We start from the raw sequence: 25,806 nt of genomic DNA, 5'->3' as shown, positions 1-25,806 counted from the left end.
TTTTTTTTTTTTTTAAACAAAACAAAAACCACCACCATTAATGCTATTTTATTGTCTGTTTTCAATTTCAATGCAAAGTCACACCATGGATATATTTTAGACTTTCATATATATAAAACTGTCCATCATTAAGAGTATCTAAACAGGTGATAAGTGGTATCTGTCATTATTTCCAGTATACGTAATAATGGTATCTAGAACCTTAAACCGTGGTGATGTGGGTCATCTTGATGCATGCTACATAATGGCCAAAAAGAAAACACCACATCACTAAAGCAGATTTGCCAGGGTGCATGATATAAATATCTATGTGTATGCATGTGACTATATTTATACACATATAGTTTATGCCATGGGTCGGCAACCTTTCAGAAGTGGTGTGCCGAGTCTTCATTTAGTCACTCTAATTTAAGGTTTCACATGCCGGGTAATACATTTTAACGTTTTTAGAAGGTCTTTTTCTATAAGTCTATAATATATAACTAAACTATTGTTGTATGTAAAGTAAATAAAGTTTCTAAAATGTTTAAGAAGCTTCATTTAAAATTAAATTAAAATGCAGAGCCCCCTGGACTGGTGGCCAGGACCCAGGCAGTGTGAGTGCCAGTGAAAATCAGCTTGTGTGCCGCCTTTGGCACTCATGCCATAGGTTGCCCACCCCTGGTTAATGCTTATGAAGAGTAAGACACAAGCAAGGCTGGAAGTCATTCTATTTATGACAGTTCTATTAAAGTTCAAACTCCTCTTTAACAACTATGCCCTAGAAAAATCTGCTGTCTCTTGTGGTGAGAATAAGTTTGGTTTCCAGGCCAACTCAGTCCTGATCTCTTGAGAGTAGAAACTAATGTTCTATTTAAATATAAGGTTATACTGTATATCTAATTAAGCTAGATATATCAGTGTTTTGATTCGGTAGCTTGTAATAAGACACAACATTGAGGGACTAAAACAAATTTCTGAATCACCCTATTAAAAAGTCTTTAAGACTTACTGCATTATGTTTAGCCTGATTTAAGTTCTTCAGTGATTACTGAAAACTGTAAAGGTTTAGAAAGATTTTATGTATATTTACATTCTGGAGCAAACTGAGATCTACTGTAAGACTTTTTTGCTAAATGGAGCTATGCATACTTAGACCCAGTATGCATTTAGCCCAGAACATATTAAAAAAACAACAACCTTGTGAACCTTCAAATAATTATGATCTTGCAGCATAACAAAGAGGAGGTTACAAAGTTGTGCTTGGAGAGGACTCTGACTTTAAAACTCACTCCGACTTCATCTGAAAGGGTCTGGATTTGATGAGTTTTGGAGTACCCTGCAAAGCCTATCAATTTCCCCTGCCATATGGAAAGTAGGATGAAGGAGGAGGATGGTGAGTTGGTGGGGAGGAGGGGTTTTCATTGCTTACTTTTTGCCTAACTATTGTCAGCTGGGGGGTTAGGTGAAACCGGTGGAGTTGTAAATGGGAGTACTTTTATAAATAAGTATGGCCAAGGGCAGACAGGTGCTGCTTTATATAAATAAAAATAATTCCGAATACCTTACCTGTTGCTTTCTTCCTTCTTTCATCCTTTCTGTCTTTTTTGTTAACAGATGAATTTTCTAAAATAGAAGCCTCTTTCAGGTCCTCTTCGGTGACTATATTAACAGGATTATTTTTCATTTCCTGGAATGAAGATAATTCATTTAATGTCAAAATATAAATGCAGAATGTGACTAATAAAGCACCATTCATGCAGTCTAGACATTTTAAAACATATTGTCTTAAACACAGAATGTGTTCTACATGCAGCACAGGAAAAAGATACTTATTTCCCTCCTCCAAACCCAACAACCTGTCCTGCAAGCTTAATATGACCAAGGTAGTCAATGAATAATAGACCTGGAAAATAAATCCAATAAAAAACTACATTAATTTTACCGTAATGTATTCAGTCAAGAAACTTAAAGACAGTGTGAGTCTCAAATATTTTAATAAATCCTGAAGTCTAAACAGTGCTTCATTATTTAAATAGATTGGGTAGAATTACAGCACTGAATTTTGTAACTCAATTCTATTACTAACATTATCTTCCGAAACATAATTCTCCAAAGAATCTGGGGTTCACGGGGTGCCAGAGGTTCGTATGTGAATTTTACTGAATTTAAGGTAATAGTGGACATGAATATCTTAGATAAACAACACCTCAAATATGAATAAGTTTAGGCTGTTCCTGAGCTTTTTATATCTACCTACCAGGCGAGGCGGGTTCCTCATCACATCTTCACACCATGGGAAAAAAAAAACCACACAACATTTCTCTGCCTCCCTAATTTCTCTCTTTTTGTGATGGGGAAAACTGGTCTCCTAAACCCTCTCGGTTCAGCTATCCTGCTTTCCACTGCATTAAGATGAGGATCTAATACTGCTTGACACCAGCTGCTTTAAGCTTTGCTAAAAGAGACACTAGTGAAAGCAGACAGCAGTCCAAGGCACTAAGAGCAGGTGAAGGGAACAAGCAGCCATCCAGCCCAGCAGCTGGGAGGGAGGGCCCCCAGAAGTAGGAGACAAGAGTCCGGGGGCGTGCGGGGGAGTGGAGGGAGGAAGTATATGTTGATCCAACAGAGGAGCTAGGACACTGTTTGGGACTCTTTTACTCAGACTGATTTAAGAATATTGGGATAATCCTGGACAAATCAGGATGGCTGGAAGGGTTTTAATTTACTTTTGCTTTTCTCTGTGTGGTTAAAATTGCTTATGGAAAAATAAGAGCTTACATAGGCAAAACTGAGAATAAACATACTTTTTAAAAATCAGCCAATAAATAGCATGGGCAAATAAAGTTTCACTTTATGAAAAACTTGTATTAAACAAACTAGAGTGCTGCAATAACACGGCAAATAGTCACTTAAAATTAGGACTGTTGATTAGTTTCAGTTAACTCACACAATTATCTACAAAATTAATCACAATTAAAAAAATTAATCACAATTAATCACACTGTTAAACAACATAATACCAACTGAAATTTATTAATTAATATGGATGTTTTTCGATGTTTTCAAAAATATTGATTTTAATTACAACACAGAATACCAAGTGTACAGTGTTCATTATATTTTTTACTACAAATATTTGCACTGTAAAATGATAAACAAAAGAAATAGTATTTTTCAATTCACCTCACTCAAATATTGTAGTGCAATTTCTTTTCTTAAAAGTGCAACTTACAAATATAGTATTTTTTGTTACATAACTACACTCAAAAACAAAACAATGTAAAACTTTAGAGCCTACAATTCCACTTAGTCCTACTTCTTGTGCAGCCAATTGGTAAGAGGAAAAAGTTTGTTTACATTTACGAGAGATAATGCTGCCCATTTCTTAATTACAATGTCACCTGAAAGTGAGAACAGGCATTTGCATGGCACTTTTGTAGCTGTCGTCACAAGATATTTACATGACAGATGTGCTAAAGATTTGCACACCTCTTCATTCTTCAGCCATCATTCCAAAGAACGAGTCCATGCTGATGATGCTCGTTAAAAAAATAATGTGTTAATTAAATTTGAGACTGAACTCCTTGGGGGAAAACTGTACGTCTCCTCCTCTGTTTCCCCCACATTCTGCCATATATTTCATGTTATAGCAGGCTCAGATGACAACCCAGCACATGTTTGTTTTAAGAACCCTTTTGCTTGAAATTTGACAAAATGCAAAGAAAATACCAATGTGAAATTTCTAACGATAGCTACAGCATTCGACCCAAGATTTAAGAATCTGGCTCAGATGATGAAAATGAACATGCGCTGGTCTGCACTGCTTTGGATCGTTATTGAGCAGAACCTGTCACCAGCATGGACGCATGTCCCCTGGAATGGTGGTTGAAGCATCAAGGGGCATATGAATCTTTAGCACATCTGGCATGTAAATATTTTGCGATGCTGGCTACAACAGTGCCATACAAACACCTGTTCTTACTTTCAGGGGACACTGTAAACAAGAAGAGGGCAGCATTATCTTCTGCAAACATAAACAAACTTGTTTGTCTGAGCGATTGGCTGAACAAGAAGTAGGCCTGATTAGACTTGTAGGCTCTAAAGTTTTACACCGTTTTATTTTTTAAAATAGGGTTTTTTGTACATAATTCATGTACATTTTGGAAGTTCAACTTTCATGATAAAGAGATTGCACTACAGTACTTGTATTATGTGAACTGAAAAAATAATATTTATTTTGTTTTTTACAGTGCAAATATTTGTAATAAAAATAAATATAAAGTAGGCACTGTACACTTTGTATTCTGTGTTGTAATTGAAATCAATATATGTGAAAATGTAGAAAACATTCAAAAATATTTAAATGGTATTCTATTATTTAACTGCACAATTAATCACACAATTAATTTTTGTAATTGCTTGATAGCCCTATTTAAAATTCTCTCTTTATATTACATGAGATACTTAGAGATCTTCCAGACAAATCATTCACTAAAGCAGCCTTGGTCAACACCTTTTCATTTCCCTGATCTTACCTAGATTCCTAGTTCTGCTAGTGTATTATCTGATATGTTAAGTGTGCATAGAAGTATTTCTCAACTTTGTTGTAGTAGAAACAAGTCAATTACTGACTCTGAAACATTGTGAAAATATAAACATAGTTTTCAGGTTCTTCTTGTATTTCCTCCACTTACTAATAAGGACACACTTGAATTTCTAAACATAGGAAGTGGTCACTTCTCTTTATTTATAAATCACATAAATTTCAACAATAACTAAAATAGGGCCTGATCCCACACATACCACTTTTATGCCAGCAATTTCAATAAAGTTCTCATTTACTTTGGATGTAGGTGGTATCAGAATAAGACTGAGGCTGTAAAACATGCTGAGATGTACAGTGCAGCTGTGCAACTTTGATGTCTATGACTTGATCTGATAGAACCTTTAAATGAGGTCGAGTAACAGATCTTTCAACTCACCTATATGAAATGTTCAATAATGAATGATAAATATAAAATTATCTAGTGCTTTACGAACATTATGTGGTCAAGATCAGAAAACTGGCTTTGTAAAAATGGCACCTTCAGTTGCTGAGATTTCCTTCAGCATGTATTCCTAATCATATCCCCTTAATTTACCACTTAGGACTTCAGGGAGAGCTGCACAAATGCATCCAACAACAGAACGTGGTCCTAAAATAATTTTCCTCGTGTCATTACTTCAGATGCTTTACTGACAACATCAACAGAACTTAATTAAATTCTTTATACTGGTGATGATATATTAGGTGGAAAGAACACACTTTCAGATCTGAAGCTTGCGAGATAGCATTGGAGAAAACATTTTTTATTTAAACAAGATTTGCTTTGAAAGACAATGACACACACATGGAATCAGATGACACCATTTTTACATGAATACGTTTTCAGACCTAAATCATAAGAAATATAAAGGATAAAAAACTGCAGACTATTAAATTCAAATATGGTTAAAACCAGAAACACATATACACACATCCAGATATACAAGACATCATACCTTTTCGGCTTTGTGGTGCATCAACTCCCTGAACAGATCAGTACAACTATTTATAAATTTCTCACTGACTACAATAGTATCACTGAAGATTATAGTTGGCAAACGTTTGTTGAAAGATCTCATCACTTGCTGAAGCAAAATTCCAGAATCTTCTATGGATAATGAACTAGGCAGAAGAGTCTAAGATTAAAAAACAAAATCATTTATATATACACTGCACATAATATTACATTATAAAGAACAGAAAAGGCCACTTTTTACATGTATTAAGAGGGCCTACAATATATGGTAACTGTTTAAAATATACTGTGCTACATCTGAGCTAGATGTGTCCTTATATTTTAAATGGATCTTTAATCATGAAAGATCCCAAAGTGGTTTAGGAATACTAATTAATTTCACCCAGCAATGATATACAGCTGCCTCTGTAATGGAAGCCAGAAACTTAAAAGTGCATCCCAATAAACTAGGACAGAAAATAAGGGAGCATATTATTGCTAAAATTAGACCTTGTGTTCTAGCTAAATTCTAACATCCTCCTATTTTGGTGAAAAGTATAACAGACAGTCTGTTTTAAAAATCTCATCTGACAAACAGCACTTCCAGAAATAAAATATTCCCTAACACAATACTGGAGCAATGATTCTGTACTGATTCAGAAGAATGAGTTTGCCGTAGAAGTCTATCGACAAAGCCTGATTGAGCTTCAGGCAAGTTTAAGGTGGTGAAGCAGAAGTCGTTTGTTTCACTGGTTATTAGACCTAAGTAAACTGAAAATTCTTCTTTAAAGTAACATTATTGGATGATGTCTAATAAAAAGGGGAAGAAATACATCCCACTGAAAAAAAGAGCATACCGCTATATCCACCCACATTCCAGAGCTGATGGCTTCATCTACTGAAGCCTCCACCTGATCGACAATTTCCTGACCAACACAGGCTTCTTTCAGAAATAAGAGCTTTGTGGACTTGTATCTTTTCTTTATGTAGTTCACAGGGTCTGGGATACCAAGTCTGGACAATGAATCAAATTCTGCAAGATTGTAAAAAGTTTATTAAGTTTTACCCATTCATTGGGCCTTCAAGAAATCAACATTTCCAAGAACAAATACACACACAGGGAAGATACTAAAACTCTTGGAGACAACGGTGCCTCATGAAAAAACATTGTATTTAGAAACCATCCCACTGATTGCATACTCATGAACCCCACTAATACAATTTCAAACCTTACTTTTTACATGTAAGGAGAGGATCTGAGAAAATTAACCTAAACATAAGTAGCACATAGGCTAAGTCTACTCTGCCAGGGTGAAAAATACCCATGCTGCCACAACTCATTCAATTTAAAGGAATAAAAGCTGGTCAGTTTTCATTCTGCAGCTTCTTTTTCAAGCTGCAGCAGAGGCTTTTGGGTGATCCTTCTGCAGACCTAGACGCATTGGTTAACACTTGATCCATATTTGGAAGGTCATATGGAGGTTTTTTTAATGTAAGCGTGGATTCTGAAAAAGTTATAGAACTCACATAGGAAAGCTTCCTGTTTATTCACCATAGGCTGGAGTGGGGAAATCTACGACCTGGGGGCTGGATCCAGCCAATCCGGGCTTTGGATCCAGCCCGCGGGATTGTCAATCCCATGGCGCTGCAGAGCTAAGGCATGCTCCCTGCATGCCCTGGCCCGGCACCACTCCCGGAAGTGGCCGGCTTCTGGGGGGGTGGGGTGGAAGAGGGTTCCGTGCTCTGCCTTCGCCTGCGGGTACCTCCCCTGAAGCTCCCATTGTCTGCGGTTCCCTGTTCCCAGACAATGGGAACTGCAGGGGAGAGCAGCGCATGGAGCCCTCTGCACCCCCACCCTGGGGTCACAGGGACATGGTGCCGGCCGTTTCCAGGTGCGGCGTGGGACCAGGGCAGGCAGGGACCCTGTCTTAGCCCTGCTGTGCGCTGCTGCCACCCCAGAGCTACTCAAAGTAAGCGGCACCAGGCCGGAGCCCACACCCCGAACCTCTCCTGCACCTCAACCCCCTGCCCTGAGCCCCCTCCCGTACTCCGCATCCCTCCCTGCATCCCAATCCCCTCCCTAAGCCCTCTTGTACTCCCTCCCACAACCCAACCACTTGCCCCAGCCCTATGTTCATGGCCCTGCATGAAATTTCCCCACCCAGACGTGGCTCTTGGGCCAAAAATTTTGCCCACCCCTGCATAGGCAATGCACTGAATGGATTTTTCAAACTCTGACACTTGCATTAAAAGAGTGTGTTTCTTTTTTAAAAGTTCGTTCACATTTCCAGTTTATTCCTTACAGAAGTCATAATCCTCTGTGAAATTATATGCATCTCCATAGCAATCCATTGTGATGTCATAGAGGATTTGGACTTCAAATAAGAAATAGGAACTAGGAAGATATTCAGATTCCAAGGACAGAAGGGACCATTGTGATAATTTAGTCTGACCTCCTGTACAACACTGTCCATAGAATTTTCCCAAAATATTTCCTAGAGCACATCTTTTAGAACCTCTAAATCCTGCCAGCCCAAGTTTGGCACCCACCTGTACAATGAACAGGGAGAGCTAGGCCCTTATGAAAGGCATCCTCAGAAGACAGCAAGTTGAGCAGGAAGACACCTAAGCTAGCCAGTAGTGAAATTCAGAACGCATCCACCTCATTACAGCCAATAGACCAAAGATTAGGACACTCCCTTTGGGAGGTGGGAAACACGAATTCAAGTCTTTGCTGCAAATCAGGTAGAGATTCAAACTTGAGTCCCCCACATCCCATGTGAATGCTCTAAGCATGGGAATAGTGGGCATATCTTTTGTGCAGCACTGGAACAAGTAGCCACACTGAGAGTGCCTACCAGAGAGGGCTCTGCAGATGAGGCGGTGAAAGTGAGGGAGGTGGGTAAGCTGGGGCTCTGAGTAGCTCATTAGCTATAGAGCAACATCAGTGCTTAGGTCTCTCTGCACATGCTGATGTAAACTTAGGCACCACACAAAGTTAGACCTCAGCTGAGCAGTCATGCCTAAATGTTAGACATAGGCACACAAAGAAGAAGGTAGGTGCCTAATTACCTTTGCTGGTCTAGCTCCAAACCCCCACCATCAGTCAGGCTTATGTAGGGGCAGCTCCAGGCACCAGCACAGCAAGCGCATGCCTGGGATGGCAAGCCGCTAAGGCGGCAGTCAGGCAGCCTTTGGCGGCGTTTCTGCGAAAGGTCGGTTTTGGCAGTAATTTGGCAGCAGGTTCTCCTGCAGAACCACCGCCGAACCCGCATGACCGGGGTGGACCTCCCACAGAAACGCCGCCGAAGGCTGCCTGACTGCCGTGCTTGGGGTGGCAAAAAACATTGAGCCACCCCTGGGCTTATGACATCTGCTCTTAAAGGGCCCAGCATACTGTGCTACACATGTTTTCAGCATGATACATATAAAGTAACAGAATAAGTGTCAAACTATCCTCCTGATAAATAAAGATACCCTGTAAATGTATTCATTGGCATTTAAAACATTCAAACTGTTCTCTCATCGTTAAAGTAATATGTAGGACTTTATTTAGCTCAACTGTGCTTTCTATGTGGGCAAGTACAAACACAGAACAGCTTGCAAATTTAGGCACTGCAATTATGTAGTTATATACTGTATGCATGTATTTTGGAAGGCAGTAGCAAGCCTTTACCAAAGAAATACCAACTACAGTAGCGGCACTTCAATTATTCTTATAAGCCTCAGTCACACATACTGGATTCACTTGTCTCTTTTAGTTACCTAGATCAATTTCCAAGACGACCTTTTATTCATAAAGAATAAAGATCAGTTACCTAGGTAACCATTTTGCTTGAAAAAGGAGTCCACCCAGTTGCTCTGTGTTCTGGCATAGATGTCTGGAACAAACACAGCCTTATCTTGTCTCCCACCAACCACTGTGCCTTTCAGACGTCCAGTGTTAACAAGTTCTTCTAACACAGCTGAAAGAATAAAATAAATGAAACAACAGTTTCAGTAAGATACATACATCATCAAAAATTTGGGACTATTTTTCCTCCTTTTTTCATTCTTTCTTCTTGTATTTCCACTCCTTTTTTTACTACCAGTTGCTAACTGAAATAAACCAATCACAAAACTACCAGTAGTTGTTTTAGTGAAGCAATTCTGAGCTCCCACAATTTTTAATTCTGATAATTTCCTGCCAAATGTACAGTTCCAAGAGAGAAAGCTCCTATGACAGTATCAGACTACTTTTTTTTTTTTAATTAAAAACACACCTAGAAAGTTGGTCATAATGCTGCTCTTCTCTAGCCAGCAAACGAAATTCATGATTTTATTAACGTTCACATTGGACAGGAGTTAACTTTTCAGAACCAATACTGTGATCTTAACATTTTAAAATCATGGCAAGAATGGATACCTATAACAAGTCAGATATGGAATCCTGTACCCCTGCTGGTGACTACAGCTGATCTTCAAAAGTTCCAATTAACCCCTGGACCCTGAGAATCAGCAGCCCACTGATATGAATATACACTGCTGACAAAGGACACATTGGCAACCACTAGTACTAAATTATTAACACAGCTTAACACAAAACACATTATTTTCAATTTATTCAAGTTGCATAGAAAGTTCAGGTCCCATAATCCTTCTGCGTTCTGTCACTGCTCCCTTACAAGTCATTGCTTATATAAAACTCTATAAAAGAAGGAGGCACCAAGCTCTGCTACTTTTGATGGTTCTACTGTAGGGGTTCTCAAAGTTCATTCCTTCCTACAACTACATGACTCGGAAGGGGGGTGGGGGGAGGGGAGGAAGTGGGGTAGGTAAAGCCTGAACCTGCCCAAACCCCATTGCCCTGGCCCGGGGGTCAAAGCCAAAGCTCAAGAGCTTCAACCCCAGGTGGGGGACCTGTAACCTGAGCCCTGCCACCCAGGGCTGAAGCCCTCAGGATTTGGCTTCAGCCCCAGGCAGTGGAGTTTGGGCTTTGGCTTCGGCCCCCGGCAAGTCTAACGCCAGCCCTGGTGACCCCATTAAAATGAGGTTGCGACCCACTTTGGGGTCCCGACCCACAGTGTGAGAACCACTGTTCTACTGGAATTTTTTATCCTAGGTTTTGTTTTATAGGATGTATTGAATTTTTTTTCTTTAAAGAAAGGGCAGAGTAGCCATGGGTTTATACCTGGAGTAAAACATATACAGCTCCTACTTCATTAACTGTTAAATAAGAATGGAACAGAAAGCAAGGGGAACACAACTGGAAAGAAACAGAGAGACCCTCTCCTATGGCAAAAACCCACTGAATCTGTCATGACTAGGGAATTTGTGACAGGAGTTCTACAACACAGAAATGGACAGGAGAGCAAACAGGTGATAAATTGCTTTTCCCCTTCCCTCACAAAAAAGGATAAACAAGGGATGTGTATCACCCCCAGGACGGAAAAAGAAAAAAGGGTTGAGGGACGCACTATAGAAACTGCCATCTGAGAAAGTCATCGTCATGCCACTATTCCCAGTATGCTCGGAACCCATTTCAACAGTATAAGCTAGATGCGTGTGGCGATGCTAACTGATGGGACAATGTAATTTTCTATGGCAGTGATAAACACTGCCAAAGTGGGAACTACAGCATCTTGAGATTTAGGGCTTGTGTACCTGGCAAAATTGACTGGAATAGCTATTGCAGAATAAACTAGCCTGCAATAGCTATGCAGGAATAACTCCCTATGTGGGCACCCTTATTCTGGAATACGAGTGTCCACGCGGGATATTATTCTGAAGTAGCTACTGCACTTTAAATTCACACCCTACCATATTCCAGAATAACTTCTCCATGTAGATAAGACAACATACACAATCAGCTAGACTGTGACGAATAAAGCTAAGCAACTGGTAGCAACACTGGAAAATTTTAGTAAGAAAAAAACAAAGATTGTTAAATAGACTGGCCAAAGCTAACTGTTTTCCATACTGGTGCAAGGACAAACACTGCAGAAAACCATTTTCAGCAACAGTTCAATTACCTACCCTAGACAGGGCAGCTTTGGAAGATTAAAAAAAAGTAAGTACTTATAACTACATGAAAAACAGAGGTTTACACTAACCACTTTTGAAAGCAAACTCTACATACTCATACTACCTAACATACAGAAACAATACAGCATATTGAATGTGCACTGCATTGATTTTATTACTCATTTTACATTTTCAATCTTACTTCCATTTAAATTTCATGAAAAAAAAAGCTTTATTTACAAGATTTTGACACAAAAATTAAAATATAGCCAAACTAGAAGTATTATTAATGGTAGAGCACTAACAGTGTGCCAGGTGCTTTACAAACAGGCGTGGAAGTGAAGCTCTCAAAGTAGATGTGAATATTACTGGTTAAAAATGATACAGCTCTACCCCGATATAACACGACCTGATATAATATAGGTTTGCATACAAGGCAGTAAAGCTCTGACACGCTGCTCTAAGCAGTGTTAAGGATGCCGGGCAAGGCCATGGCCAAGGGGTTCAATAAGGGGCAGACCGTCTTGGGGGGCGGTCAGGGGCTCCCCCGCCCCGGGTCTGGGGGGAAGGAGCTGTGGGAGGGCACTTTTGGGGGCCCCGCAGTCCCAGAGTGGCCTGGAGGATTAGCGGGGGACTGGGAGTAGCCTGCTCTGCTTCCCTCGCCCCGGCCCCAACCGCGTTGCTCGGAGGAGGGGACTTGGGGGGAAGAGATCCCCCTTGCACTCACTAGCAGCGGCAGAAGTGGTGCAGCCCGGCCCCAGCCCGCTCCACTCCGCCAGCTCCCAGCTGCAGTGCTCCGCTTCCTGCCACAGGTGAGTATGGGGGGTGTCCTTTCCCCAACCTCTCCGCACTCACCTGTGGCAGGAAGCGGAGCGACACGTCCCCAGTCCGCTCCACTTCCCTTGCCCCGTCCCCAGCTATGTTGCTGGGGGGCGGCTGGGGAAAGGTCCTGCACTCACTTGCCCGGCAGGAAGCACCACAGCTGGAAGCTGGCGGAGTGGAACTGGCTGGGGCTGGGCTGCTCTGCTTCCCGCTGCTGGTGAGTGCGGGGAGGTTGGGGAAAGGACGTCCTCTGCACTCACCTGCGGCAGGAAGTGTAGCGATGCGGCCCCAGCCCGCTCCATTCTGCCATCTCCCAGGGGGTGGGGGTGGATAGGGGTCAGAGTAGTTGGGGGACAGTGGGTAGGGTTCTGAGGGTGATTAGGGACAGGGGTCTCTGGAGGGGGTGGTCAGGAAACAAGGAACAGGGGGCCAAAGCAAGTTTGATATAACGCGGTCTCACGTATAACGCAGTGAGATTCTTTGTCTCCCGAGGACCGCATTATATGGGGGTAGAGGTATATTTCTTACATTATAAGATTCCTACAGGACAAGGACTGCCCCTTTAAAAGAGATTTTACAGCACAAAAGAGCCTTCATCCTATTTGGATCCTTTAGATCAGAGATGGGCATACTACAGCCCGTGGGCCACATCCGGCCAGCAGTACCGTCCTGCCTGGCCCCTGAGCTCCTGGCCCGGGAGGCTAGCCCCCAGCCCCTCCCCTGCTATTCCCCCTCTCCCGCAGCTTCAGCTCGCTCGCTCTGCCACCGGCGCAATACTCTGGGCGGCGGGGCTGTGAGTTCCTGGGGCAGCGCAGCTGCGGAGCCAGGCCTGACCTGGTGCTTTGAGCTGTGTGGAGGTGGCGGCGGCATGGTCCGGCTGTAGCGTCACCAGCCACCAGTGCTCCAGTTAGTACGGTAAGGCGGTAGGGAGCAGCGGGAGGCGGGCAGGTTGGATAGAGGGCAGGGGAGTTTGGGGTAGTGAATAGCAGTCGTGGGGGAACAGGGAGTTGAATGGGGACAGGGTTCCCAGGGGGGTAGTCAGGAAGTGGGGGGTGGTGGTGGATGGGGTAGCGGGGGGCAGTAGGGGCAGGGGTTCCGGGGGCAGTTGGGGAGAAGGGGTGGTTGGATGGGGCGGTAGGGGTCTGGGGCCGGTCGCGGGAGGGAGATGTACGATGGGGCAGGAGTCGGGGAGGGAGATAGGAGGTGGGGCTGAGACACAACCCCCTCCCCTAACCAGTCCTCCAAACAATTTATGAAACCCAATGCAGCCCTCAGGCCAAAAAGTTTGCCTGCCCCTGCTTTAGATGCTAGAACAACAAAAATAATGAAATATTTAAAATAGAGTTTTAAATAAAAGTGAAAATAATTTAATATGCCTATCTCATAGAACTGGAAGGGACCCTGAAAGGTCATTGAGTCCAGCCCCCTGCCTTCACTAGCAGGACCAAGTACTGATTTTACCACAGATGTCTAAGTAGCCCCCTCAAGGACTAAACTCACAACCCTGGGTTTAGCAGGCCAATGCTCAAACCACTGAGCTATCCCTCCCCCCAATTTGTCCCCCATAAGGTCTTATCCAAAGACCACTGATGTTAATGACAGTTTTTCCATTGACTGAAATGGGCTTTCGATTAGCGCTATAGTGCTCAGAAGTGAGAGAACCTGATGCTTTTTATTAAGCTTTGTAAATTTATTGCTTCCTTAATTGAAACTATATTACATTTAAAAATATAAGCATTCCTTATTATAAATAGCCTGATGTCATCTTCAGGTGAACAACGGCATGGCAATATTATAGGATCAAAGATGGTTATTTTCTTGATTTAAAATTTCAGTATCTGCTGGAATAATTATTAAATGGGGAATTAGTTAATAGCTTGTTTATACAACTTATTCACCAGACTTAGAAACATGAAAGAAATTTCTAAAGGATTTTTAATGAAAGAAGCCAGGACATTTAAAAACATCAAGCTTTTAAAGTTTATATTACTACAGGTACTCTATATAAATAAAATTAAACAAATTATCCATACATTATTAAAATAGATAAAATTAAGTATAATTAATTATGATATATAGTCATTTAGGGCTGTCAAGCTGTTAACAAAATAATTGTGATTAATAACACAAAAAATAATCTCAATTAATCACAATGTTAAATATTAATAGAATACCATTTATTTAAATTTTTTGATGTTTTCTACATTTTAAAATATATTGATTTCAGTTACAACACAGAATACAAAGCGTACAGTGCTGCAAAAAACAAAATAAATAGCATTTTTCAATTCACCTAATACAAGTACTATAGTGCAATCTCTTTATCATGAAAGCAAAATTTACAAATATACAATTATGTACAAAAAAAACTGCATTCAAAAATAAAACAATGTTAAATTTTAGAGCTTGCAAGTCCACTCAGTCCTACTTCTTGTTCAGCCAATCACTCAGACAAAGAAGTTTTTTTTACATTTTCAGGAGATAATGCTGCCCTATTCTTGTTTACAACGTCACCTGAAAGTGAGAACTGCCTCTCTCACGGCATTGTTGTAGCCGGCGCCACAAGCAATTTACATACCTGATGCACTAAAGGTTCATATGTCCCTTCATGCTTCAACTTCCATTCCACAGGACATGCGTCCATGCTGACGACGGGTTCTGCTTGATAACCATCTAAAGCAGTGACGACCAATGCATGTTCATTTTCATCATCTGAATCGGATGCCCTCAGCAGAAGGTTGATTTTCTTTTCTGGTGGTTTGGGTTATGTAGTTTCCGCATCGGAGTGTTGCTCTTTTAAGACTTCTGAAAGCATGCTCCCTATCTCATCCCTCTGAGATTTTGGAAGGCCCTTCAGATTCTTAAACCTTGGGTTGAGTGCTGTAGCTATCTTTAGAAATCTCACATTGGTACCTTTTTAGCGTTTTGTCAAATCTGCAGTGAAAGTGTTCTTAAAATGAACAACATGCTGGGTCATCATCTGAGACTGCTATAACATGAAACATACGGCAGAATGAAGGTAAAACAGAACAGGAGACATACAATTCTCCCCGAAGGAGTTCAGTCCCAAATTTAATTAATATATATTTTTTTAATGGAAGCACGTCCTCTGGAATGGTGGCCGAAGCATAAAGGGGCATATGAATGTTTCGCATATCTGGCAAGTAAATACCTTGCAATGCCAGCTACAAAAGTACCAGGCAAATGCCTGTTCTTATTTATGTCACCAGAAAGAGAGAAGAGAGCAGCAGTATCTCCCGTAAATGTAAACAAACTTGTTTGTTTTAGTGATTGGCTGAACAAGAAGCAGGACTGAGTAGACTTGTAAGCTCTGAAGTTTTACATTGTTTTATTTTTGAGTGCAGTTATGTAACAAAAAACCCTACATTTGTAAATTGCTCTTTCATGATAGAGATTGCACTACAGCACTTGTATGAGGTGAACTGAAAAATACTATTTCTTTTGTTTATTGTTTTTACAGTGCAAATATCTGTAATCAAAATACACACTCTGATTTCAATTACAACACAGAACACAAGATATATATGAAAAAGTAGAAAAACACCCAAAATATTTAATAAATTTCAATTGGTAGTCTATTGTTTAACAGTGCAATTAAAATGGTGACTAATTTTTTGGGAGTAATCGCGTGAGTTAACTGAGATTAATCGATAGCCCTAATCATATTATATATTAAGAGACTTTGATACAGCCTATAGTTATACTAATTTGGAAAATGTTTTCAAGTACTCAAACATTTGTGAAACTGAAATTATATTCAGAAAATGGACAAAATTAAAGAAAAAGCTTTTACTTTGATAATTTCTTGTAAATTTAAAAAGTGAATAAAACACTCTGAAATTCATGAAAATAAGCCGAGAAACGGAGTATAGAAAGGAACATTGGAAAAACATGAAGAACAAAAGCTGTTCACTGAACAAAGAGAGAAGCATCGACAAACTTGGTTAGCTCGACTGTTGATCTGCAGGAGGCTGTCACAACTAAAATTCAAACTTTAGTGGCTAAAAAGTCTTGCATAATAACGGCTAAGCGTTACATGAGCAATTGCTGAAATCAATTTTAACTCCATAATGAAATTGCATTGGACACAAATATTATTGCAACATAAGGTTTAACAGATTTTCCTGTTTAACTCTGCATAGCTGGACAATGCATTCCTGGACATCATATATAGATTTCATAGAATATCAGGGTTGGAAGGGACCTTGGGAGGTCATCTAGTCCAACCCCCTGCTCAAAGCAGGACCAATCCCCAGATAGATTTTTACCACAGATCCCTAAAGTGGCCCCCCTCAAGGACTGAACTCACAACCCTGGGTTTAGGAGGCCAATGCTCAAACCACTGAGCTATTCCTCTCCCCCAATGTCAAGTGCTAATGTAGATGAGTGTGGAAAAGGAACACTGTATGCTAAGAATTAGAGGAGAACAAGCTGTTTTAAAAATTTGTCCTTGGGGCCATCTGTTATGCAGTGCAAATCTCTCATGGGGTTTGGTGTACTTGTGTAACTAGACAATATGCCAAACAGATTGACTTGAAGGGAACTGGAGAAGGTCTTTTAGGACATCTATAATGGTTTGCACATCATATGGGAAATGCAATCAACTAATGTTTAAAGACACTTGCAGTACTTGGGTACAGAAATTCACAGAAATTTAATCCTGAATTATCTTGGATGGTTATCTTGTAGGATGTAGTTAGAAGTTTGAGGAGAAAATGAGTAAACTGCCTGAAATGTACCACATATGTTCTAAATTCAGTCTAGGTAGCCAATTCTAGAAGTGAGGCCCTAAATATTTTTGGGTTCCAACTGGTCTACAACAAAAGATTTTACAGCAGAGAAGACAATTCTGAGAGAATTGAAATAGATTCATGGCTTTGCATGATGCTTTTCATAGTTATGATTCCCCAGCACACTGAACACACCAATGTATGAAATACTGTACTACGCAGCTAGACTTGGCAGTTATTTTGAGCTTCAAAATAGCTCAGACATAGCTTTAGATATTAAAACCTATTTTACTAAGAGAGAGAGAGAGAGAGAGAGAGAGAGAGAGAGAGAGAGAGAGAGAGAATATTAATGCCCTAGTCTTTCTGAGGGCTGGAAATTGGAGGCCAAATTCTGCTCTGTAATAAATCTGGAGTAATGTCATTACAATCAATGGAGGTATTCTGGATTTACACCGGTGTTATTTTGAGCAGAATTTGGAACTAGAACTTTAACTTCCATCTGGACAGTCACTAAGATGAGCAAAGGGGCGGCTTAATTAGTTTATAAGAAAAAATGACAATTTCAATAATTAAAAGGTATATGTTGTAGGAGACAGAAAAGTTAATCACTGCATATCCTTTCCTAACTGAAAGCCCCTGCTTCAAACCTGCAAAGGGAACTACACAGGTCAAGCTCTGGGCCTACAGGTTCTCAGTGCAGAACTGGGGCCTAAAAAGACAGCATTCAGAGTAAAAGGAAATGGAAGGCAATGAACAAGTAGAATAACTAAATGAAGTTAAGCTCATGCCTTTCTAATGCTATTTATAAACAACCCCACCCACACACATTTATTTAAGTATATTTAGTGTTTATCACTAGATATCACTAGAGTTAGAACTGCTCATTTTCTGTTGTGGCTGAGCTAATGTTATTTGGCTTGTTTGGTTTTAAGGAAAGAGGTTGGAGGAATCCTGGGGTCAGGGTCAGCGAGAGGATTGTAGGCATAAGGGAATTAGCCCACGTCCAGACTAACCCGCGGCATCGGCGGGTTAAAATCGATTGCTCAGGGATCGATATATCGCATCTAGTCTGGACGCGATGTATCGATCCCCGAGCGCGCTTACATCGATTCCGGAACTCCATCAACCCGAACGGAGTTCCGGAATCGACACGGAGAGCCGCGGACATCGATGCCACGCCGTCCAGACGGGTGAGTACCTCGATTTTAGAAATTCGACTTCAGCTACGTTATTCCCGTAGCTGAAGTTGCGTATCTAAAATCGATTTTAATACCCTAGTCTGGACGTGGCCTTAGGCTCAGATGTCAGTGGGAGAGCCTAAAGGGGCAGTTAGCCATGTAGAATGAAAGAAGAAAGGGAAGACAGGAACATTAACAGAACAAAGTCATGTGAGGCCCTGAAGGCAAAGAAAAAGAGATTAACTTTTATATGAGAAGAGATAAGAAGCCCGCAAATACAGATGGCAGGATGTGGTCAGTCCACAGACAAGACAGATGATCTTTGAGGGAGCATTTTGTATAGAATAGAGGAGACATGAGAGCTGCATAGTCCAAGAGTTGCAATAGTTGAGGTGAGAACAAATCAAGGACTACAAAAGGAAATCTTCCTGGTTTGTAATTTTGTGAGGTTCTTTTTCAAATAAAAGAAAAAAACAAACAAACAAAAGTGCGATTTATCTCCCTGCTTATTAAGACCTCTGGTTGTGAGCATAACAAAAGCTCTGCCTCAGCTATCGCAAAATAAAGTCAATAAATAAAAATCCTGTTCTGTTAAAGTCATTCAGCTATGTGAAACCTGTCCCTTTTGTGTGCTCCACTGATATGTAGCCGAGAGCACATAATGAAATAGAAGACAAAAATGAATATTGCACTTCTTGCATCATTCCACTCCCTTAGAGGTATTCCATCAATGAGCTTTCACTGCTGTCGATACAGAGACATTTCTTTGAGCTGTGGACAGCACAAGAAGTCTATTACTTATTAAACTGGAAAGCAGACCTATTGCTATTTATTGAAAAACAATACTAAATACTAAAAGGTTTATTTGAAATGATTAATTTCAACAATAAAGAATGTAAGTACATGAAACAAAATCTGAAAGAAACTCACAGTAAAGCAGTTGTTCCTGAAATCCATAACGAGTGATCAAGTTAGTTACAGGAGTAGGCCTATAAAGAATAAAAATGATAAATATGAACCAGGCCTGGAGACTCTCAAATTGAAGTAGAATCTACAAACAAGACAAGCACCTCTGGACTTTTCCCTCAAGAAAGGTATTTTCTGCAAAACTGATCAAGTGTATTAGCCAGACTGTTACTGCCGGGTTGTTTAATTTATGAAATTTATAAATTCATACTGCGTTTAAAACTGTATTAGAACTACCACTGTAAATATATTTACACACACACAAACTTCTGCTAACTAAGTTCCTGATAGAACATTAAGATGGCTATTGAACTGATACATAAATTTCTGAATAATGAAGTGTGGTTGCTGGGTATCAATCTGTAATTATGTCAATGAGGGGGACACTTTCCAGAAAATTAAGAATTCACAGTGAATTTATGACCAGTTTTAGCCAGTTTTTTCAAAATATTTTCCCATTGTAATTTAGCTCATTTTAGCCAACTAGTTTTCCCTTTTCTAGGAGTAAGCCTTTCCTCCTGCTCAAGTATTTTTGTACATCAGCAGAGGACTGCGCTCACATTACATGTTGCTCTAAAAAGGTATGCAAAATTCTCTCTCACTGTAAAATGAATTGTAACTGAAAAGGTCTCATACATACGCCTTTATTTTCTTTTTTGTTCATTACAAATTAATCAGATGCATGAATAATGCTGTAAAACACATTTCTACATATAGATATTTGTGTTAGGGCTTACCTAGTAATGGCACTGAACAGACCACGAATGCGTGCCCGATGCCGGGCTACAAATGCCTTTGTAAAAATCACTCCTTTGTTGTCCTGATCTATCTGGCCACGGATAATCCTACCCAGACGGGGGGACAATGCCTGTGAACAGAAGTTATGATAAATGCTGGGACGACAGTTTACAGTTACACAGGAAAGAAGAAAATCTATTTAAACTGTAGATTACAAAGTTAATTTGTCTAAATAATCAATGTACTGAGAATTAAGAATGCATTTTAAATGGTAATTATTACTGGAGAGTATTGGGAAGGTACTATAAAAAACACAGAGATTGCGTGTGTGAGATCGTGTTATTTTGACCCAACTGCAATCGCCAGGTTAAAGTAGCATTCTTAATAATACATACAATGACCAGAATTATTTAATGACTATTCACTATTCCACACATATTACAATCTTTACAGGTGAATGAAGAACAAAACACATCTGGTCTTGGATTTCTGGGGCTGCACATTCATGTTAAATCCTTTGTGTCTGTGACAAAGGAACTCCCTGACCCACTCTTCCGAGATGTCAGAGTAGAAGTTAACAGCAAGAAATTAAAAATAAAATAAAAAAACCCAGACAAAAGAATAAAAGAGATTGGAAATGGTGTTCAAATTAGTAACTTAAAACATTCAGATTATCTAGGACATAAAAAAATAAACTGTATGTGTATATATTCTGGATGATATGTTTAGAAGATGAATAAAGCCAGAAGCGACCATTGTGATCATCTAGTTTGACTACCTTGCATAACACAGGCCATAGGACTTCCCTTTCAATGAGAAAAGCTCTTTTTCAAAGTCCTAATTGAAAGGGAAGTTCTATGGCCTGTGCTGGAAAAACATTCATTCTTAATTTAAAAATTTCCAGTGATAGAGGATCTACTGCACAACCCTTGGTAAGTTGTTCCAATGCTGAACTACTCTTACAGTTATAAATGTGGTTCTTCTTCGAGTGATTGCTCACATCCATTCCAGTTAGGTGTGCGCGCCGCGCGTGCACGTTCGTCGGAAACTTTTTACCCTAGCAACTCCAGTGGGCCGGCAGGTCGCCCCCTGGAGTGGCGCCGCCATGGCGCCCAATATATATCCCTGCCGGCCCGCCCGCTCCTCAGTTCCTTCTTACCGCCGTGTCGGTCGTTGGAACTGTGGAGCGCGGCATAGCTGTCCTCCACGTCCCTAGCTCTCCTAGTTTCTATCGCTTGTTTATCGCTTATCTCTAGTTCTATAGATAGTTGTTAATTAGTATTGTTAAGTAGATAGTTTAGTAAATAGCTGTTAAGTAGTTCCTGGCCGGGGGGCTTAGCCCTTCCCGGCACCGGGCGCCAGGCTCATGCCTGTTGCGCCAGGCTTCAAGCAGTGTGCGGCCTGCAAGAAGCCCATGCCTACCAGCGATCCCCACGAAGCGTGCCTGAAGTGCCTCGGGGAATCGCACAGATCTGACAAGTGCCGCATCTGTAAGGCTTTTAAGCCGAGGACAAAAAAGGAGAGGGATCAGAGGCTCCGAACTCTCCTAATGGAGGCGGCACTTGACCCGTCGACTTCGCAGACCGTGGTTTCGGCACCGGCACCGGATCGCTCCGGCACCGAGAAGACTCCTCGGCACCGACCTTCTCCGGCACCGGAATCAGTGCCTAGGCCGTCGAAGTCTAATACTCCGGCCAGGCAGACCCGGCTTGAACGCCCGGCCTCGACATCGGCCGCGGCGCCGCCGGCACCGTCAGCACCGTTGACTCCGGGCCCGGCGGGTCTGTTGAGTCCGGTGCCGCCGAGCTCCCCCATGAGATCTGGGGTTGAGATAATGGTCCCATCCACACCGGAGACCTTCGCCTCGGCTCGGGACCTTATTGCCCTGACGGAGCCTACTCGGCTGCCACCCCCGGTTCCTCCGGTGCGGGTCACGTCCAGAGGCAAGCCTATGATGTCGGCACCGCCCTCGGACAGTCGTTCGCCATCCAGGCCCCGACGTCTTGGGCGCTCCAGATCCCGACGCCGCTCGCAGTCCCGGCACCGCTCCCCTCAGCGGTACCGGTCGCACTCGCGGCACCGGTCGGCATCGAGACGGTCGCGGTCAGGCTCCAGTCGACACCGGCACCGCGACTCCAGGAGCAGGTCCCGACGCTACTCGCCGCACCGGTCGACCTCCCGGCACCGAGCTGGTGGCAGGTCCCGGTCCCGATCTCGCTCGACCTCCCGGCACCGAGCTGGTGGCAGGTCCCGGTCCCGGTCGATCTCCCGGCACCGAGCTGGTAGTAGGTCCCGGCACCGAAGCGGCGCCCGGCGCCGTGACAGATCCCGGTCCCGAAGCGGCGCCCGGCACCGTGACAGATCCCGGTCCCGAAGCAGCGCCCGGCACCGTGACAGATCCCGGTCCCGAAGCAGCGCCCGGCACCGTGACAGATCCCGGTCCCGGTCCCGGCACCGTTATGACTCCCGGCACCGGTCCCCGGCACCGAGACGATCCTCCGTGCCGGCCCGCGCAGACCCGTACCATCCAGGGTCGGCCCCGCCGTGGCCCTCCAGGCAGCCGTCCGTGTCCTCCCAGACGGACAGCGGCTATGCGCTGGGCACCGACCGGCAGGCGGCGCTGTTTGCTGATCCGCCGCTGCAGGACCAAGGCCCCCCACAGTGGGGATTCTGGACACCCTGGGCGTACCATCAGGCCCAGGGCCCCCAGCAGCTCCCTGCTAGGCCGGCGACTGCGGAGCGTAGGGCCCCTGAAGCCTCTTTGTCTCGCCCCCCTCCCTCCCCGGAAGGGGACGAAGGGTCCAAACAGCAGGACTCCGCTGCGGCTCCGGAGACAGAGGCGAGGGCTGAGGAAGACCCTCAGTTGGACACTATTGTGCCTGGGGTCTCATCATCCTCCTCCCCGGATGAGGTGGTGGCGGGTACCTCCTCCAACAGTCCCCCCCCGCTGGATCTCAGGGCGCACCAGGACCTCCTCAGGCGATTGGCTCAAAACCTGAGTCTGCAGGCAGAGGAGGTCTCGGAGATAGAGGACCCAATTGTTACCATCCTCTCTTCCGATGCTCCCACCAGGGTCGCCCTGCCGTTTATACGGACCATTCAGGCCAATGCCAATACTATCTGGCAGTCCCCGGCCTCCATCCCTCCGACAGCGAAAGGAGTCGAGAGGAAGTACATGGCCCCTTCTAAGGGGTACGAATATTTACATGTTCACCCGACTCCCGGTTCACTGGTAGTGCAATCGGTGAACGATAGGGAGCGTCACGGCCAGGAGGCTCCGGCCCCCAAATCCAGAGAAGCCAGGCGGATGGACCTCCTTGGCCGTAAGGTGTATTCGGCTGGGGCGCTGCAGCTCAGGGTCTCTAACCAACAGGCCCTGCTGAGCAGATACGCCTTTAACTCCTGGGTGGCAGTGGACAAATTTAAGGAGCTGCTGCCACAGGATGCTCGCCAAGAGTTCACGGCCATCTTGGACGAAGGCAAGAAGGTCGCGCGCACGGCCTTGCAAGCCTCCTTGGACGCTGCGGACTCGGCTGCCCGTACCCTCGCGTCAGGAGTTACGATGCGTCGCATCTCCTGGCTGCAGGTTTCCGGCCTTCCGCCAGAGCTCCAGCACACGATACAGGACCTTCCTTTTGAAGGCCAGGGCCTGTTTTCCGATAAGACAGACCCCAGACTTAAGAGTTTAAAGGACAACCGGGTCATTGCGCGGTCCCTCGGGATGCACACCCCCGTGACACAGCGTAGACCCTTTAGGCCGCAGCAACAGCAGCACCGTCGGCCGTTTTCCCAGTTCCGCCAGCGGCAGGACCCTTACAGGCGCCGCGGCAGGAACGGGAGGCGCAGGCGGTCGGGGAACCAAGGGGGGCAGAACCAAGGCTCCTCAAAACCCCCGCCTGGTCCTAAGCCTTCATTTTGAAGGTGCGCTCGAGGGCGCAGTAACAGTTTCCCCTACGGATCCTTCCCCTCCGTTTTCCAACCGCCTTTCGTTTTTCCTCCCGGCGTGGTCCCAAATAACATCGGACCGCTGGGTCTTGAGCGTGGTGCAGACGGGGTACCGCCTGCAGTTTGTTTCGTTCCCTCCTTCCCGCCCTCCTTCCTCGTCCCTCTTCAGGGACCCCTCTCACGAGCAATTCCTTCGGCAGGAGGTGCGGACGCTCCTCAGCAAAGGAGCTATAGAGGCGGTTCCCGAAAACGAGAAAGGCAAGGGGTTTTATTCCCGCTATTTTCTGATCCCCAAGGCCAAGGGGGGCCTCAGGCCTATCCTCGACCTGCGAGAACTCAACAAATACCTCGTGAAGTTGAAGTTCCGCATGGTATCCCTGGGGACCATCATTCCATCCCTGGATCCGGGAGACTGGTACGCCGCCCTCGACATGCAGGACGCGTATTTCCACGTTGCCATTTGGCCACGCCACAGACGCTTCCTCCGCTTCGTTGTGGGGGCTCGTCATTATCAATTTGCGGTCCTCCCGTTTGGCCTGTCCACGGCCCCGAGGGTGTTTACAAAATGCATGGCAGTTGTCGTGGCGCATCTTCGGCGCAACCGTGTCCACGTGTTCCCTTATCTGGACGATTGGTTGATTCGGGGCACGTCGGAACAGCAGGTGTACAGCCATGTCCGCGTGATCACCGGCATGTTTGCGAGTCTGGGCCTCTTGATAAACACAGACAAGTCCACCCTGAGGCCCACTCAGAAGGTGGAATTTATCGGGGCCGTCCTGGACGCCACTGTGGGCAGGGCCTCGCTGCCTCGGCAGCGGTTCCAGACCATGGCGGCGATCGTTCAACGCTTGCGGTCAGCCCCGTTGACGTCAGTGAGGACATGTCTAACCCTGTTAGGCCACATGGCGGCGTGCACTTTTGTGACCGACTACGCTCGGCTCCGCATGAGGCCTCTCCAGCTGTGGCTTATCAGTCATTACAGACCAAGGCAACCGCTAGACATGTTAATCACAGTCCCCCAGAAGGTCTTAGATTCCCTCGGCTGGTGGGTGGACCAGTCCGTATTGTGTGCGGGTCTTCCCTTTCACCCGTCTCAGCCCTCGGTATCCCTGACAACGGATGCCTCAGATCTAGGCTGGGGGGCCCACCTAGGGACCCTGCGGACGCAGGGCCTATGGTCCCAGGAGGAGGTGGGGCTACATATCAACATGAGGGAGTTGAGAGCGGTCCGCCTTGCTTGCCAAACGTTTTGTCATCAGCTTCAGGGTCGTTGTGTAGCCGTGTTCACGGACAACACGACGACCATGTATTATATCAACAAGCAGGGCGGCACCAGGTCCTCCTCCCTGTGCCTCGAGGCGATACGACTCTGGGACTTTTGCGTAGCCCACTCCATTCACCTCAGGGCTTCCTTCCTTCCCGGAGTACGGAACACGCTGGCGGATCGATTGAGCAGATCCTTCCTGTCACACGAGTGGTCCCTTCGACCGGACGTCGCTCTCTCCATTTTCCGGAGGTGGGGTTATCCCCGGGTGGACCTCTTTGCGTCCAAGGGGAACAGGAAGTGCCAAGCGTTCTGCTCCTTTCAGGGCAGGGAGCCGGGGTCGATAGCGGATGCCTTCCTCATCCAGTGGTCGACCCACCTGTACTATGCGTTTCCTCCGTTCCCTCTGGTTCACAAGGTCCTCCTGAAGGTGCGCAGAGACAGGGCTCGTGTGATCATGGTGGCCCCGGCATGGCCCAGACAGCACTGGTACACCATGCTGCTAGACTTGGCCGTAGCCGACCCAGTTCCCCTGCCCCTTCATCCGGACCTGATTACCCAGGACCATGGGTCCCTCTGTCACCCAGACCTGCAGTCGCTGCACCTAGCGGCGTGGC

At 44.3% G+C, this 25,806-nt stretch overlaps 1 protein-coding gene across 1 annotated transcript in view; it reads right to left on the bottom strand.

Annotated features, from left to right (window-relative positions):
- The window catches only part of UFL1 (UFM1 specific ligase 1), a 52,241-nt gene that overhangs the window by 14,757 nt on the left and 11,678 nt on the right, over positions 1-25,806 (bottom strand). Inside the window, exons 6-11 of the mRNA XM_030555969.1 lie at positions 19,980-20,110; positions 19,207-19,265; positions 9,341-9,487; positions 6,380-6,555; positions 5,524-5,703; positions 1,549-1,669 (exon numbers count right to left, since the gene is read on the bottom strand). Of these exons, the coding sequence (XP_030411829.1) occupies positions 1,549-1,669; positions 5,524-5,703; positions 6,380-6,555; positions 9,341-9,487; positions 19,207-19,265; positions 19,980-20,110 (814 nt within the window). The remainder of the gene's footprint in view (positions 1-1,548; positions 1,670-5,523; positions 5,704-6,379; positions 6,556-9,340; positions 9,488-19,206; positions 19,266-19,979; positions 20,111-25,806) is intronic.

Source organism: Gopherus evgoodei, chromosome 3 (assembly GCF_007399415.2).
Source record: "Gopherus evgoodei ecotype Sinaloan lineage chromosome 3, rGopEvg1_v1.p, whole genome shotgun sequence".
NCBI classification, from domain to species: Eukaryota; Metazoa; Chordata; order Testudines; family Testudinidae; genus Gopherus; species Gopherus evgoodei.
This window is presented reverse-complemented; position numbering and strand designations above follow the sequence as displayed.